The 15,734-nt window shown below is 33.3% G+C and overlaps 2 protein-coding genes across 2 annotated transcripts; both read right to left on the reverse strand.

The window, feature by feature from the left end:
- Nucleotides 1–4,807: 4,807 nt before the first annotated feature.
- On the reverse strand, nucleotides 4,808–6,931 carry LOC106767733. The gene is made up of 5 exons (XM_014652678.2): nucleotides 6,477–6,931; nucleotides 6,201–6,373; nucleotides 5,997–6,090; nucleotides 5,589–5,753; nucleotides 4,808–5,299 (listed from the first exon to the last, which is right to left on the reverse strand). The coding sequence occupies exons 1-5, from the start codon at nucleotides 6,589–6,591 to the stop codon at nucleotides 5,019–5,021; spliced, it is 828 nt and encodes a 275-aa protein (XP_014508164.1). The 5' UTR covers nucleotides 6,592–6,931; the 3' UTR covers nucleotides 4,808–5,018.
- Nucleotides 6,932–9,745: 2,814 nt separating this feature from the next.
- LOC106766206 (uncharacterized mitochondrial protein AtMg00810-like) lies at nucleotides 9,746–10,210 on the reverse strand. Its single transcript, XM_014650954.1, has one exon. It carries the CDS (start codon nucleotides 10,208–10,210, stop codon nucleotides 9,746–9,748), a length of 465 nt encoding a protein of 154 aa, XP_014506440.1.
- Between the last annotated feature and the right edge of the window lie 5,524 nt (nucleotides 10,211–15,734).

Raw genomic sequence — 15,734 nt, forward strand, 5'->3', positions numbered from 1 at the left:
TTTTATTCAATTTAGTCCTTTTTTCAAACTCCAAATGAGGAATCTAGTTGTGTAAGAAATGGTGGTTAACTATTTAAACGTCGTTTGCAAAAATGACTAAATTAAACAAAAATTACATTCTTTAAGACAACATTGAACAGAAAAAAAAAAACTGAGACCAAATCGAACGCACTTGACAAAAATAGGGACCATCAAGGATATTAAACTTATATATATATATATATATATATATATATATATATATATATATATATATATATATATATATATATATATATATATATATATATTATGAGTCAGTAATCATTTGATAGTTCTTTAAGTCTATAGTCCAACAAAACATGAATCGGAGTTTGGTGAAGAAAGCTCTTTCAGTCTTGACTCTAAATCTTGTTGTATTTATATCAAATTCAATAACCTTGTGGATGTTTGATTTCAAATCAACATCATGTAAGACCTTCATAACATTTTTAAAATAAACATGACCAACATTTATCATTTTAATTGCATGCTTATAAAAGATACATTATTATTAAGTTTATTCTAGTAAGAATAATACATGTCATTCAATCAAGATAATTTATGCTCTTAATCCTCATACATAAACCTAATTAAGATTCTTATAACCGTTAGATCATTAATAAACATATAATAACAAGAAAAAAAGTCACACACACGCACTCAGAAAATACCTATAAAAAATTATATATCATAAAGATATTACATGATATATTATATAAAATTGAGTTGCATAGAGGAAATAGGACAAAGCATTAATTGCGACATGTTGTAACTAAAATAAGTACTATAGTATTTGAATTTAAACAATATTGAGTAGACAATGATGAATTATGATTTTCATTAGCATGGAACCCACTTTGATTCATATTCGATTTAATTATGATCACACATTTGATTTAATAATAGAGAGGACCCTGTGGGCCATTTTTTCTTCCTTGCAACGTTGGTTATTTCAATTTTCATCTTTCATTCTCACCTAATCATCTTCAAAGTTTTTAAACGTTGGAAACAGGAAACAAATGTAAAACCTACCTTGTTTTAAAATTATTGCTTTTTTTTTGTCATCATTAACTAATATCGGTTTAAAAAAAATAATAATACTGTGATAACATTTTAATATCATATGTCATTATGTCATTATGTGATTGGTTCAAATTGGTATTTATAATTACTATTATTGATTCTGGAGTAATTTTGGATTAATCATAACACGTAGATGATATTAAAATGTTGTAAAAAAAAATATTATCAAAATACCATTATTCTTAAGAAAATTAATCAATTGGCTTGAAAATTAAGTTATAGAATATATTCAATTTAGATTAAATATGTTTTTGTCTTTTAATTTTTAATAAAAATTAGAAATAGTTTGTTTTTAAAATTTTGATTCAATTTCAATTTTATAAATACATTTAATGCTTTTACTTAATTTTGTTAGATTTAGTTGAAATAAGTATTCTACGATAACATTTGAGTTGTTTATGTCATTTGACATTTTTTTGTTTTAGTAACAAAAAATTCATTTAAAATAATAAATAAACTTAAAAAAAAAATTAGTAACTAAATCTAAATAATTTTAAATACTAGAGAATTGGTCTAAAATTTTGAAAAAAAAAAACTAATTCTATGTTTCACTGCAAATTAAAATACTAAAAGCATATTTAATTTTTTAATTTATTTAATTTTGTTTCTCTTTTAATCAAACATTTTATCAAATTTCTTAATTTCTAAAATGTAAATATACTGTTTTTCTGGTATTCAATTAGGTCTCTGAATTTAATAATATAATCATTTGATTTTTTTTTTCAAAATTAACATTTTTAGTTTTATAAATTAGCATAAACCATTTACAAAAATTAAAATTCATTTGTGTTTATTTTTTACTTTTATTGTTAATTGGATGAAAAATGATCAAATTATTGAATTTATAAAATTTAAGACTTAGTTCAACATTTTATTAATAGATAAATCAAGTTGAATGTCATAAAAAAAATATATAATAGAAGTAAAGGTAATTGAGAATTATTAAAGTTAAGGCTGTGTGACTTATTTTCTTGTTATTCTGATAAGTTTTCAAACTTAATATCAAATAAAAATTATGTATGATAACTTTTTCTCTACAGTACATGCATATATAACACAATTTTAAATAAACTGATATAATTAAAGTTGCTTTTGTCTCACAAAGATCTTGACACTATTCAAATAAATAATTTTGAAAAAGGAATTAGAAATTTATTATTATTATAAGAATGACGTACACACGTGATGGCCAGAATGCATGAGGTTAAATTTTGTATAAATACATAAATAATTTACCACATTGACCTAGAAAAGCCAACCTCATCAATAGCACTCACAAGAGAACAATCCTCACTTTTTCTTCACCAATCAAATGGTAGACTCACCAAAGTTTTTACACATAACCAAGTAAAGTTAACTTGCAAATTCTTTTTTTAATTTTTTCGAGAACTAGAAAATTTATACATATATATAGATATTATAAAGTTACAACTTTTCTATACATATTTATTGAAATTTAATAGTAAAATCTTCCACTTTTGTTTCATTTATTTATACATAATATATAATAAATTTGACCAATAAAAAAGGTCCAAGTCTATCATTGTCTTGCCAATTTGAAAATTTCTCAAACTGAAATTATAACATTTTAAAAGTGCCTTGAGAGATACATAATATACATATATGATGCAAGACAAAGGGTGGGAAATATCACATAAAACCACAAAAAAAAAAAATGGTCCAAGAGAATATTTAGAAAAGGGAAAAAGTCAGAAGATGGTTGATCTAACATAGGTCGCAATAGGAGACAAAACCATGCATACATACACACATATAATATAATGAAATGGAGAATTAGCAGTGAATGAGCGAATCCCCCACCAAACACATATGAGGTCAGATTAGATGTTGATACTTTTGCAGTACAGCTGTGACAGTGTTCCCTTCAAGTGAGGTAGGTCTACACCATGCAGAGTCATGAGATCAAATGCCACTTACTCATGTGCCAATGAAATGAACTTTGCTACACAAACATTACCAAAACAATAGAATATCAAATTAGGATAGTGGTTCCACACAAGAATGCATAGTAGATAGTGACCCAAATTTTGCCTTAGAAAAATCATAGCTACTGTATCATTCATGGGTCCCATCCTAGATATTGTCTATTATTTGGATTGTGTAAAATTGATCATTGTTTGACCTCTGAGGAAGACACCACAACATACCACAACTGGGCATGAAGAAATTAGGCCTTTTTCTTCTAACAACTACATTATAATATCATGTTTTGACTCATGATTGAGGTATTAGTAGTACTCATATGCAAGATTCACTTCAGACTATTCTCCCTCTTTGTCATATACTGTTTGTTCTTTACTGTGCTGTGAGAATCTAAGCCTATCAACATCTTAAGGGAATTAACTAACACTTAATTGTATACAATAGTAGGTTTTTAACTAAAAGAAGGTGGAAGATTTGGCAGACAAAAGATGGAATGTGAATATATTTGAAAGGTTTGGATGTGAATAAAGTAAAATGAAGTTTTAGGTTCAATTCCTAATAAAGAAAAGAGGGAAATAAAGTCCTGGGGGTAGCTGTAAATTGTCTTTATATAATCAAAAGTCAATTTAAACATTTGGGTTTGGTAATTAAGTATAGGTCTTCTTATCTCTTCTGTCTGGCAGTATTGTAAAAGTAGTAATATCTTATCAATAAAGAGAGAGAAAAGAAGAGAAAGAATACTTGCTTCTACATTAGATTTGCTCAAAGCTTTATTGTGCTTCTTTTGGATTTTAGTGTAGGTAGTTAGTGTGATATAGCTAGAATTGTATTGGGTGCTAATCTGTTATTAGTGTGGGTAGATTTAATGGCAACAGTGCTTGTTTTGTCCTCAGTTCCTTTTCTCTCACTGAAATCTGTGAATGTATCATTTTTTACTGTGGATGCTGTGAACTGTTAAATTGAAAAATATAATAAAATAATCATGACCACTTCTTCAGTTTCTCTCAAAAGACTCTGCTATCATCTTTACAAACAAGTATGTGCAGAAATTATAACAGCCTTACTCAGAGTTAGCTATGATGTGTTTAGTTCCTATAAAGGGTAAACCAAGACAACCCTAATGATCAATTTGGTCCTTCAATATGTGAGGCATTGATAATTTAATACCTAAATGTGCAAATAATCTCACAACTCTTTGCTGCTGCTAGGTTTCATGAGATAGCTATTTTTATTAAAATGTAATTTCAAGGTCAAATTGACACTAAATTCGAGATCATTTTGTAATTAAAATATAATATTCAAAATATTAATCTGTTCATTTTTCAGAGACCAAATCAAGATAGATTTTTTTTGTTTCAAGAATTAAATTGACAGTGTTTCTTGCATTCAGAGATCAAATTATTCATTTATCTTAATGTAAATTTAATTTTAAAATTTGTGTGGTGTGAAATGTATATTTTTTTCCTCTTGCAACTTTACTTCAGTTAACCACATAATAATATACAAAGACACACATATACTTCCAAGGATGCAGAAACAATGGCATCTACTGTAGTGTCTTTGTCAAAGATCAAAAGTCCTAACCAGTGGCAGAAAACCTTAATTTCATTGTGCTATCCTCTATGTGATTATTTGTTTTTTCATCCCCTGTTCTCTTGTATATTCTTTTTTATGTTATTATTACTGTTATCATTATCATTGGGTAGTAGCAACTAGGACAACACTCAAATCAAATAATTGTAAGGTTTGGCCTGAATCTCTGAGAAGAACAGCTTTAACATAAGATTCAAGTATTATATAAGGTGTATGCACATACATAGATATCGCTTTCCATCTTTACAATTGGAAGAAGGACTGATGAAAACAAAGCAAATCAGGCTCAAAAAGCTGCTTCAAGTAAAAGCTAGATAGGTGCTAGCCAAGCAAGCAAGCAAGCAAGCAAGCCATAACACAACACTGCTGAATATAGTTTAGCCCTTGGTTCTGATAATAGTGATTGTGCCTCTTCCCTGTGTGTGAATTCTAGTAAGGGCCACCACTGCTTTCCCTGAAAGGCCTGGACCCTCTGCGGACACGCATGGCCGACATGCAAAGTCCCCAACTGGATGCCTCACTGGCCTTGTAGGAGGCATTAGGATCCTCTCATTTATGTCATTTAATGTCACATCACCTTCCCTACCTCCTGGCTTCACCATTGCAAATGGATACACCACTCTTGTTACCACCTTTTTGTTCCCCATTTCATCACTTCCTGTTCATACAATAACCATTTATTCATGTCTTAATACAAACAAACTATATTAGGACAAAACTTGGATACACTTTCAGGTTTCCATATACTTGATTCTGATGCTGTTATTGGATTATAATTGGAGTTTTGTATCAGTAATATATTTTAATTTTTAAAGAAAACTTTTATTACTCAGAAATAAATAAAACTCCAATTCTTATAGAAGGAAAACACCAAAAAACAACTATGTAAGTTTTTCCCTTTCCTTATATATTATAATAGTTAGAAGAGAAAAAGGAGAATATAGTACCTGTTGGGGCTACTGTGGGGTCTGTGGTTTTGCATGTCACCGATTGTTTGTAAGAAGATGAGGATGAATTTAAAGATTCAGAGGCTGATATTGTCTCTTCCGGTGTTTTAGAATCTGCTACAAGAACGTTTGCTTCCTCGCTCCTTGATGTGCTTATAAGTTCGTCTACAATAAATCAGATATTTCACATGAGAAAAAGGGTACAAGTAACAGCACAATCATCAACCCATTTTTCCTTCATTCTTTTTATTTTTCTCTGGGACCCCTTTTCTCAATAACTTAATTACAAAAGTAACAGCATTATTTATATTGTTCAGTGTTTGGTTTGGAATTATAGCATTCTGAACCAAACTGACCATATCATTAAGAGCTCGTGTAGTAATCAGTGCATATATGACATACATATACCTGAAAATCCACAAAACCTTTCTATCTGGTTCATGCAGTAGAAGTTGAAGTTCTCTACTGGTGTGTGCCATAAGGGGTTGAAGTTCCAGAAACTCTGAAGTGAAGAAATCATTATGTATATTCAGCCTCAACCAAAGAACAAGAGAAAATCAAACTGATCTAAAGAAAAACTAAAACAAAGAGTATACATAGTTAATTCTATACCTGCTCAAGGTCATCTATGAAACTCATGCTATGCCCATCAGTAGTAGTACATGGCAGTAAGCGTCTACGTTTGGAACGTTCACATGATTCAATCAAAGCATCTTCGAGATACCCAGTTGAGAAATCAGAGTGTTGAGGGGAGAGTGATGGTGTACTTCCCTCCATAGCTTCCACTGCATATTGAATATCATCAATCATTGCATTGCAAGCTAGTTATTTACATTAATATCGTTATCCAAGAAGGTAGAAATATAAAGAGAAATAAAAGTATAGTACTTAAAGACATTTTGTCCGCGTTGAGAACTCCAATGTTGTGATAATCCCAACCTAGGGAAGAACCACAGAGGCTAGTAGTAGTAGAAGTGTAAGCTAGGGAATGAAGATTGTTCATTTTGTAACAAGGTATACTACACAGTGTGACTTGATAGCAACAAAAAATGATGAGAAGGGTCTATTTATGTACAAGTTATGGAAGAAAACAGAAAAGCATGGATGAGTTTAAGAAAGAGTAGGAATAGTAGTAGTATGAGTCAGTCAACGCAGGGTGAGGAGAAAAGTGGATGTTCCTTGGGATTCTGAAAATGTGTTTGTGTTCACTTTAGTTTTTTAAAATTTATTTCCTTGGTTATATATGTGGGGGACTAAATAATTACAAAGGTTATCATATTGTGCTTCTGCTCTTAAATGTAAAGCAGGGGTGTGGAAAAGACATGCCCCCAAAGAGACATAATTCAAATTTCAGCTTTTCCTTTTGTGTTTTTCTTCCTGGACCCTTTGTATGGTATGGTTACCAACCGTTTCTCCAATGGGGCATTTCTTTTTTCTTCCCTTGCACATTCTCTCACTCATTGTGGGGGTCATATCTTCCACCACATGGAAAATCAACTTGGTGGGTGTCATATAACAAAAGGGTCCCACCAGAGGGCATGCTGTTGAGGGGCCCATAAAAGGTTAAAAAAGATGAGTTGAAGAAGAAGATGAATTAAATCATGGGGTTTGGTCTTAGGGACCACCTTTTTTCATCCCAGGGTTTGCTTCAATGGTTTCAATATATTGTGGAATTTTGTTGCACACAGACAGACATTGTAGTTTGTGTGGATACTGATGGATGCACTCACAATCTAACAGAACCTTTCTCCACTCACCATGTCTTTTTCTTCCTATTATTCTTACTTTTAATTGGTATAAATAAATAGGATTTAATTCATACACCTTGGATGCATAAATGAAACTGGAGTTCAATAAAGAACATGAATTAGCATTAACAGCTCCTAAGGTCATGAACTTGGTTGGACCTGCATAAGTAGTACAAGGCAGGTACACAATTAAAAGTAAAATGTTTTGAGTCAGAATGAAAACATGTGAAGGAAATTTGAATTCATTGAAGTTTTCAAAAGTCCAATGTCCATTTACATTCCCAGCAACTGTTTCCTGGGTACCATATATCAACTTGAGTGTTAGATGAAACAGGCAAGCAATTATGGCGTCCAAATATTTTACTTAGTTCAGGCATTTATGGAAACCAGAAATTTACCCTATTCAATATTCTTAATCACAGCATGGGCTTTTTTTAATTGCTTGCTATTCAAAGGAAAAAGAAACTAGAGGAATAATTTCTTCTAGGTTCGAATCATCCCATTTTGCTTTAAAAATCTTAATTTAATATCGTGCATTAAAGAAGAACAAAAGAAAAAAAAAGAGAAGAATCAAAATACATACCAGAACCCTAAAAAGATAAATCGAGTGCTAGGACTTTGACGAGTAGTTACTCATCATCTCAATTTTAACGCTTTTCTTTTTCGTCATTCTTCTTTAATTTAAATAAATATATAAATAATTGCACCTCAATTTCAATTTTATTTTATAATGAATGATAATTCTTGATAATTCTTGGAATGCAAATAAAACCATGAGAGTTTGATCCAAAATAGATAATATCTTACCAAGTATGGAAATCTATGTGTGTGTCGAACCTCCCCAATAATAATGACCTAATATGGAGAGAGAGATTGTAAGTCAAAATTTGGTACAGCTTAATCATGAGAAGCATATGTTTTCTTTTCATAAACCTCTACTTAAAAAAGGGTTTAATGATCATTAGTTTTTAAGTAAAATAAATTAAATTCAAAGCTGAACTTAAAATTGAATTTACAAATTGTATCAATTGAAGTAATGATGGTTTTCACATCTTCTTTGTTCTTTTATATTAAAGCATAATCTTTGTATTAGATGATGAGGTGTATTTGAAGGAGTCTCTCCATATATCTTTTTACATTAAAATTAATTTAAAAATTATTTTAATGATTAATTTTGATTTATAAAAAAGGTAATTGTAATTTATAGAGAAACTCTTTTAGGCTTAAACGACTGGATTAACGATTCAAGTGGAAAATTGGGTTTCTTTCACTAATTGAAAGGAACTCGTGAAAGAGAGTTTGATGATGAAAGAAAAGTAGATTTGAAAAACTAAGATGGCAATTCGAAATGAGAATTTGAATAAAGGAAGAAAGTAGAGCATAGAACATACTATTGTACTCTTCAAAACAAAACAGAAAAGCCACATTTGATTCCTGAAATTTTCCCTTCATTTACATGCAAAAAGCAACAAGAAAATCCATTCTGTGCGTAGTTGTTCCGGAAAAAGTAATGGAACACCAATTAAATTCAAAGAACGATACAAAATATAAATAATAGAAAAATGCAAAGTTTCTAAGACGTGCCTTTTAAAAATTCTAAACAAAAGAATCTATGTAAGCTTCATAAACAAGCTTCGTACAAAAAAGGGCGGAATAGAAGGGCACAAAATCATAACTTTTGATTTGAATTGTTTATTACATTGTATTCACTTGAGGATGAATTACTGTTTACACATTTCCGAGAGTGAGGAAGGGACGACAAAGTCGTGTTCACTTGTAATTATTTGCGTGGAACGATTGCAGGTGAATTGCGGGATTCGTTACTTTTTAATCAATTGCGAAGGAGGCAAGATTTGGAGGAATCAAAGTGAAAATGTCTCATGTGTCCCTATATAAACATATAATTCTGTTAAGACTCTATGATAATATACTGATGCAATTTAAGTTTCTGTGAAAACTGCACATTTATTCAGATAATAAAGATGGTATTTATAAGTCTTTACAAAAGAAACTGAAAGAAAGAAACTGACTAACAACCTACGTAAATAGTGGACGAAAGAATAGCACCCCTATATTTATTCTTCCTAAAAATCGCGGTGCAGTTATTTAGCAAATACTTAAAAACATAAAATAGTTAACAATCCCTCCCTTAAGCTTTCAGCTTATTTCAGTAGCCTCCAACACTCCAAGCATTCGTCTGAACTTTTCAAATTAATCTAACTTCAAAGCTTTTGTCATTATATCAGCCAATTGCTCAGTTGTACTGCAATATCTTAAATTAATCACTTCATCATTAACTAATTCTCTGAGGAAATGAAACCTTACTGCAATATGTTTGCTTCTGCCATGAAAATCAGGATTTTTAGACAGCTGAATGGTTGAATTATTGTCGCATAAAATCTCAGTAGCTTATGTGTTTCTTATTCCAATGTGCTCTAAAATTCTTTCAAGCCAAATACATTGACATGCACAGAATGCTGCAGCAATATATTCCGCCTCAGTGGTAGATAGGCTTACTACAGGTTGTTTATTTGAAGCCCATGATACAACTGTTGTTCCTATCATGAAAACTGCACCTGATGTGCTTCTCCTATCATCTGAATCTCCTGCATAGTTGCTGTCACTATAGGCAGTGAAATCTATTTTTCTTCCTTTTTTATAGAAGATACCATATTCAATTGTGCCTTTAAGATATCTAAGAAGCCTTTTAATTGCGAACCAGTGAGATTCTTTCGGATTTGCCATGTATCTACTGATCAAGCTTGTTCCAAACAGTAAGTCTGGACGTGTGGCTATTAAATACATGAGGCAACCAATGACTTGCTTAAACTTTGTGGCATCTATTGGAGTTCCCTCGTCATCTTTGGATAACATGGTTCCTGGTGCTATGGGATTTCGTACGGGATTGTTGTCTAACATATTAAATCGAGCTAGTATTTCCTTTGCATACCTTCGTTAGCAAATAAAGATGCCTGCTTCATTTTGAATAACTTCTATTCCCAAAAAATATCTCATCCTTCCCAAATCTGTCATATCAAACTCCAACTGCATCAATCTTTTGAATTCTTCACAAATATCTTTGTTATTTCCAGTAAAGATTAGATCATCCACATACAAACTGACTATCAGGATATCGCTTCTAACCTTTTTCGTCAATAGAGTGTGTTCACTGGCGCAACGTTCAAATTGTTCTTTAATAAAATACGCTTCAATTTTACTGTACCAAGCTCGTGGTGCTTGTTTGAGCCCATATAAGGCTTTTCGAAGTTTGTAGACTTGGCTTTCTCTTCCTTTCTTAATAAAGCCGGTGGGTTGTTGCACATAAATCTCTTCTGTAATTTCACCATGTAAAAATGCACTCTTTACATCAAGCTGAAAAACTTCCCATGCATTTTGAGCAACTACAACTAGTAACACTCTCACAGTGTCAAGTCTTGCAACAGGGGCGAAAACTTCTGTGTAGTTGACGCCGTAGGTTTGTGCATAGCCTTTGGCTACCAATCTAGCTTTGTACTTTTTTACATGTCCTCTTTCATTGAGCTTTGTTTTGAGGACCCACTTCACTCCTATCGGTATCACTCCATTAGGTGGATCAACTAGTTCCCACGTATCGTTATTCTCAATAGCTTTCATCTCAGCATCCATTGCTTCCCTCCATTTTTGGCTTGCATTTGCTTTTTCAAAAGTGTTAGGATCCTCAGTTGTCATCATTGCTAATAGATCGTCTTTGTCTTCTTCTACACACAAATTAGTTTCATAATCTATTAACCATGTAGGTTGTCTCCGTGTTCTCGTAACCCTCCCTTCATCTGGATCAACAGTGTGTTCTGAATCCAGAGCTGGTCCAACTATTTATGTTTTTGATTCTGGATTGTTTGTGTTATCTGCGGCTGCTTCGGGTTGTAGCCCCTCACCGTCGTCTTCGTCTTGGTCTTCCACATCAAGAGCAGTAGGTGTGCATTTCTGTTTTGTTCTCATTCCAGTTCCAATGCTTATCTTCTTCGAATACCACATCCCTGTTGACAATCACTTTTTTTGTAATGTGATCAAAAAGTTTGTAACCTTTTGTCTCATCACTCACGCCTAAGAGAACACATTGGTGACTCTTGTCATCTAATTTCCTTCGTCGTTGATCTGGAATATGAACATGCGCAATGCATCCAAATATGCGAAAATAATTTACATTAGGTTTGATTCCACTCCATACCTCTTTAGGTGTCTTGTATTCAACTGTAGTTGTTAGACTCCTATTCTGGATGTGAACGCACCATTTTACTGCCTTAGGCTAGAAGGTCTTGGGAACTTGTTTTTCATGAAGTACGGATCTTACTGCATTCATAATTGTCATGTTCTTGTGCTCTGCAACTCCATTTTGTTGAGGAGTGTAAGCAGTTGTGAGTTGTCTGGAAATGCCTTGGTGGTCACAAAATTCTGAGAATGCTTTAGATGTGAACTCCCCTCCTCGATCAGTCCTTAGACAGACAATGTAAGCTCTAGCTTCCTTTTTGACACATGCTTTGAATTTTTTAAATGCATTGAATGTCTCGGATTTATCCTGCAAAAAATAAATCCATGTTTTGCGTGAATAATCATCAACGAAACTCAGTATATACCCTTTGTCGTTGTTTGATATTGGTGAAATAGGACCACAGATATCCGCATGGACCAATTGAAGTCTATTTGATGTGTGCCAGGAGCTTTGTTTTGGTATTGTGGTTCGATGTTGTTTGCCCACGAGACACGTAGTGCATACATCTGTGGACATGTTTAGCGAGGGTAGCCCGATCACCATTTGTCTTTGAGCAAGTGTGTGGAGTCCTCTAAAATTAAGATGTCCATATCGTTTGTGCCATAGTTGGGTTTCTTCCTCGGAACAGTTTTCGACTTGTAAGCACTTGGACTGTTGAGGGTGCATCGAAGCTGATAAATGAAACATACGATTTCCTCTCATAGTGGTATGGATAATTAACCCTCTGTCAGGATAAAATATTTTGCATGATCCATGTTGAATCAAGATCGTAAGACCTTTCTCTTGTAGTTGTCCGAGACTCAAAAGATTAGTTTTAAGTTGTGGAACATAGTAGACGTCTGAAATGACATGAGTAATGTTCCCTAGCTGGACCCGAATGCTCCCTTTAGCAGTCACTTCCAATGTAGTATCATTACCAAGCTTCACACTTTTATGGAGTCCTTCCTCATTTATTTCAGTAAACCAAAGTTTATTACCGGTCATATGATTGCTACAACCTGAGTCGAGAAACCAATCTTCCATTTGTACTGGACGTGTCACCTCTTCATATGCAACCAAAAAAACTTCATCCTCAGTGGTTGTTGCTTCTTCAAATGTCGCGTAATGAGCTTGTTTTGCTATTCCAGGGCACTCATATTGGAAATGACCCAGCTTGTGGCAATGAAAACACTCAATTAGTGCTTTATTGAAAGGTTGTCGTCCACGTCCTCTCCCTCGTCCTCGACCTCCTCTGCTACTGGCGTGACCACGACCACGACTTGCCCAATCATATTGCGTAACTTGCAGTACCTGTTCTTCTGATGGTTGAGAATCTTGCATTCGTTGTTCATGCACAAGCAGGCTCCCATGGAGTTCATCAAGACTCAAGGTACTTAGGTCATTGGCTTCCTCGATGGAACATACCACATAGTTGAATTTTGAAGTTAAAGACCTGAGAATCTTGCTAACCACTGTACTAGAGTCCATTGATTCACCGTTGGCTTTCATTTTATTTACAACACTAAGTGTGCATCCAATGTAGTTGTCGACTTTCTCACCGTCCTTCATTGTTAGGAGTTCAAACTCACGACGAAGTGTTTGAAGCTGAGCACGTTTAACCCTTGTTGAACCTTGATACTTCTTTTGCATGGACTTCCAGATTGCCTGTGGCGTACCTTTGTCAAGAATTGTTTCCAGAATTTCTCTGTCGATGGCCTGAAACAAAAAAGTTTTTCACTTTTAGATCCTTAAGCTGCGCATCTTCTACAGCTTTTCTTTGAGCCTTGGTTGCTGTCAAAGTCATCACTGGAATTTCGTCTTCAACAAGTTGTCATAGTTCTTTGCTATAAGAAAGTTTCCATAGCCAAGGACCAGAAGTCATAGTGTCCATCGAAGCGTGGAATAGCTGGTTGAACGAATTTTTCCTTAGATAGACATGACTTTTCACACTGTTTTCTCACTCTGTATCACTCTGTATCAGGCCCCTTGATGGAGCTTTGATACTAGTTGTTAAGACTCTATGATAATATACTGATGCAATTTAAGTTTCTGTAAAAAATGCACATTTATTCAGATAATAAAGATGGCATTTATAAGCCTTTACAAAAGAAACTAAAAGAAAGAAACTGACTAACAACCTACGTGAATAGTGGACGAAAGAATAGCACCCCTATATTTATTCTTCCTAAAAATCAGGGTGCAGTTATTTAGCAAATACTTAAAAACATAAAATATTTAACAAATTCCACTGCGAATCTTCATAAGTTAATATATTCGATTCAAACTAATAAGAATCAATTCCAACAATTATAAAATAAGAAAAGAAGTTTGTTGCACTGTGCACTCACAAGAGGAGTTACTAAAAGTGAAAATGAACGTTGTAGAGAGATTCCTGAGGCCTCTGATGAGTTGCTTCACACAGGCATTGCATAGGAAAGATTCCCCATACTCACAGTACACACACAGTAACATTTTGAACAACTTTTGACCATTGAAGAGCATTAATATGTGGTTTGTTTATGGTTGTTGTTGTCTTCATTGAGGCAGAAGTTGGAGTTGGAGCATTGTGTTGTGCAAGTGAACGAAGGAGCTTTGTCTACAAGTGTGTTTAGCTGTGTATTGTTTGGTGCGTTGAGTGCGGATGAAGAAAGAAAGCAAAGGTTAGTATGATTGTAGTTGTTTAGGAAAGTGTTTGTTATTTTTTACATTGCGGGTTGGTGGTAGATGAAGAAGATAACGTTGATGGGCAGTGGATGATGAAGAACAAGAACCTGCAAGCTAGAGAAGACGAAGAAGGTGAAACCGTATTCGGTTCCAAGAGGTCGTATTCGGTTACAGGCGTGTGAAGAAGAACAAGGGAAAGCGTATTCGGTTCCCATAAACGCATATTCGGTTCCCCCATTTTCAAAAGAGTTTCCCAAGTGTGTATTTGGTTATGATGGCCTGCATTATGGACATTGTAGCTTGTATTCGGTTCCATACAAGGTGTATTCAGTTCCCTTGGAAGATTTTGCTTGGTGCTTGTATGGTTGGTTGTTATGGTGCGTTGATGTTTAAAGATGGTGGAGGTTGCAAGGTTGGTGGTGTACGCATGTAACGAAGGTGCTAGTTGCAGCGTAGCTTTCGGTTCGAACGTTGGTGGTGGAAGCGGCACGATCCGTGATGGTGGAGGATGCAACGTGCATGCAATGGTGGATGAAGCAGTGGACGAAGTTGTCCGTGATGATGGAGGATGGAGCATGCATGTGATGGTGGTTGAAGCAGCGACGAAGGTGTCCATGATGGTGGAGGATGCATCGATGATGCCATGGCCGTTAAAGCATTGGACGAAGCTGGAGGATGGCCAAATAACATGATGCAGAGAAGAGTGTAGGATCTGGAGGTGGTGGTTCCAATATGAGCACCCCTAACCATTCTTACATTACCTATTTTTGAATTCTACTTGCTTTGACATCAATTTTCATACTTTTATTTATTCTCAACTTAATCAATTACAAATAAGATGGATTCTCGAATCATTGATGAATTGGAAAAAGGAATTACTAAAACAACAAGACTATGTGCAATTCTTGAACAACAAATATAGGCCATGGAGCGTCGAAATTCGCTGTTAACGGTTGGGATTCAGTCATTTAATCCAACTTAAGAAAAAATTCATAATTTATTATGGACTATGAACATTCAAGATGATAATTTATTTCGGCAATGCTTCGACTTCCTATCCTCACATCTATCCATCTCATACAAGACGTTTAATAGGGATTCGGATACAATATCGTTTCAATAGATTGCTTACATACATCACTAAAACAACTTCATCATAAACTATTACAAATATATTTGTATGTTATTATGTTCACACTTTTTTTACGTCATGTAATATTTTAACTTCGTTTATTTATTTGTTTCTTCAAAATTATTTCATCTCACTTTCATAACAAATAAATTCATACTACTTGGTAGTAAATTATATTACAAACAAATACTATATTTAAAAATAAATTCATTTTACTAAATTATAATTTTTTTACTTTTTAAAAAATAATTTTAATAATTATTTTTAATTTTTTACTCATTATAAAAATTTTTACAATTAAATATAATTTTAACAATTATCATTTTATATTATTTTAATAACTATAATATTTAATTTCTACCAATTAAACAAAT

This window comes from Vigna radiata, chromosome 7, assembly GCF_000741045.1.
Source record: "Vigna radiata var. radiata cultivar VC1973A chromosome 7, Vradiata_ver6, whole genome shotgun sequence".
Taxonomy (NCBI): Eukaryota; Viridiplantae; Streptophyta; class Magnoliopsida; order Fabales; family Fabaceae; genus Vigna; species Vigna radiata.

Excerpts from the sequence above, each read along its gene's own strand:
- LOC106766206 (XM_014650954.1), bottom strand. The coding sequence starts at position 10,210 with ATGTTATCCAAAGATGACGAGGGAACTCCAATAGATGCCACAAAGTTT.
- LOC106767733 (XM_014652678.2), bottom strand. The coding sequence starts at position 6,591 with ATGAACAATCTTCATTCCCTAGCTTACACTTCTACTACTACTAGCCTC. Across the intron at positions 6,091-6,200 it reads TCATAGATGACCTTGAGCAG|AGTTTCTGGAACTTCAACCC; the intron begins GTATAGAATTAA and ends TCTTCACTTCAG. Across the intron at positions 5,754-5,996 it reads AAGGTTTTGTGGATTTTCAG|ACGAACTTATAAGCACATCA; the intron begins GTATATGTATGT and ends GATTTATTGTAG.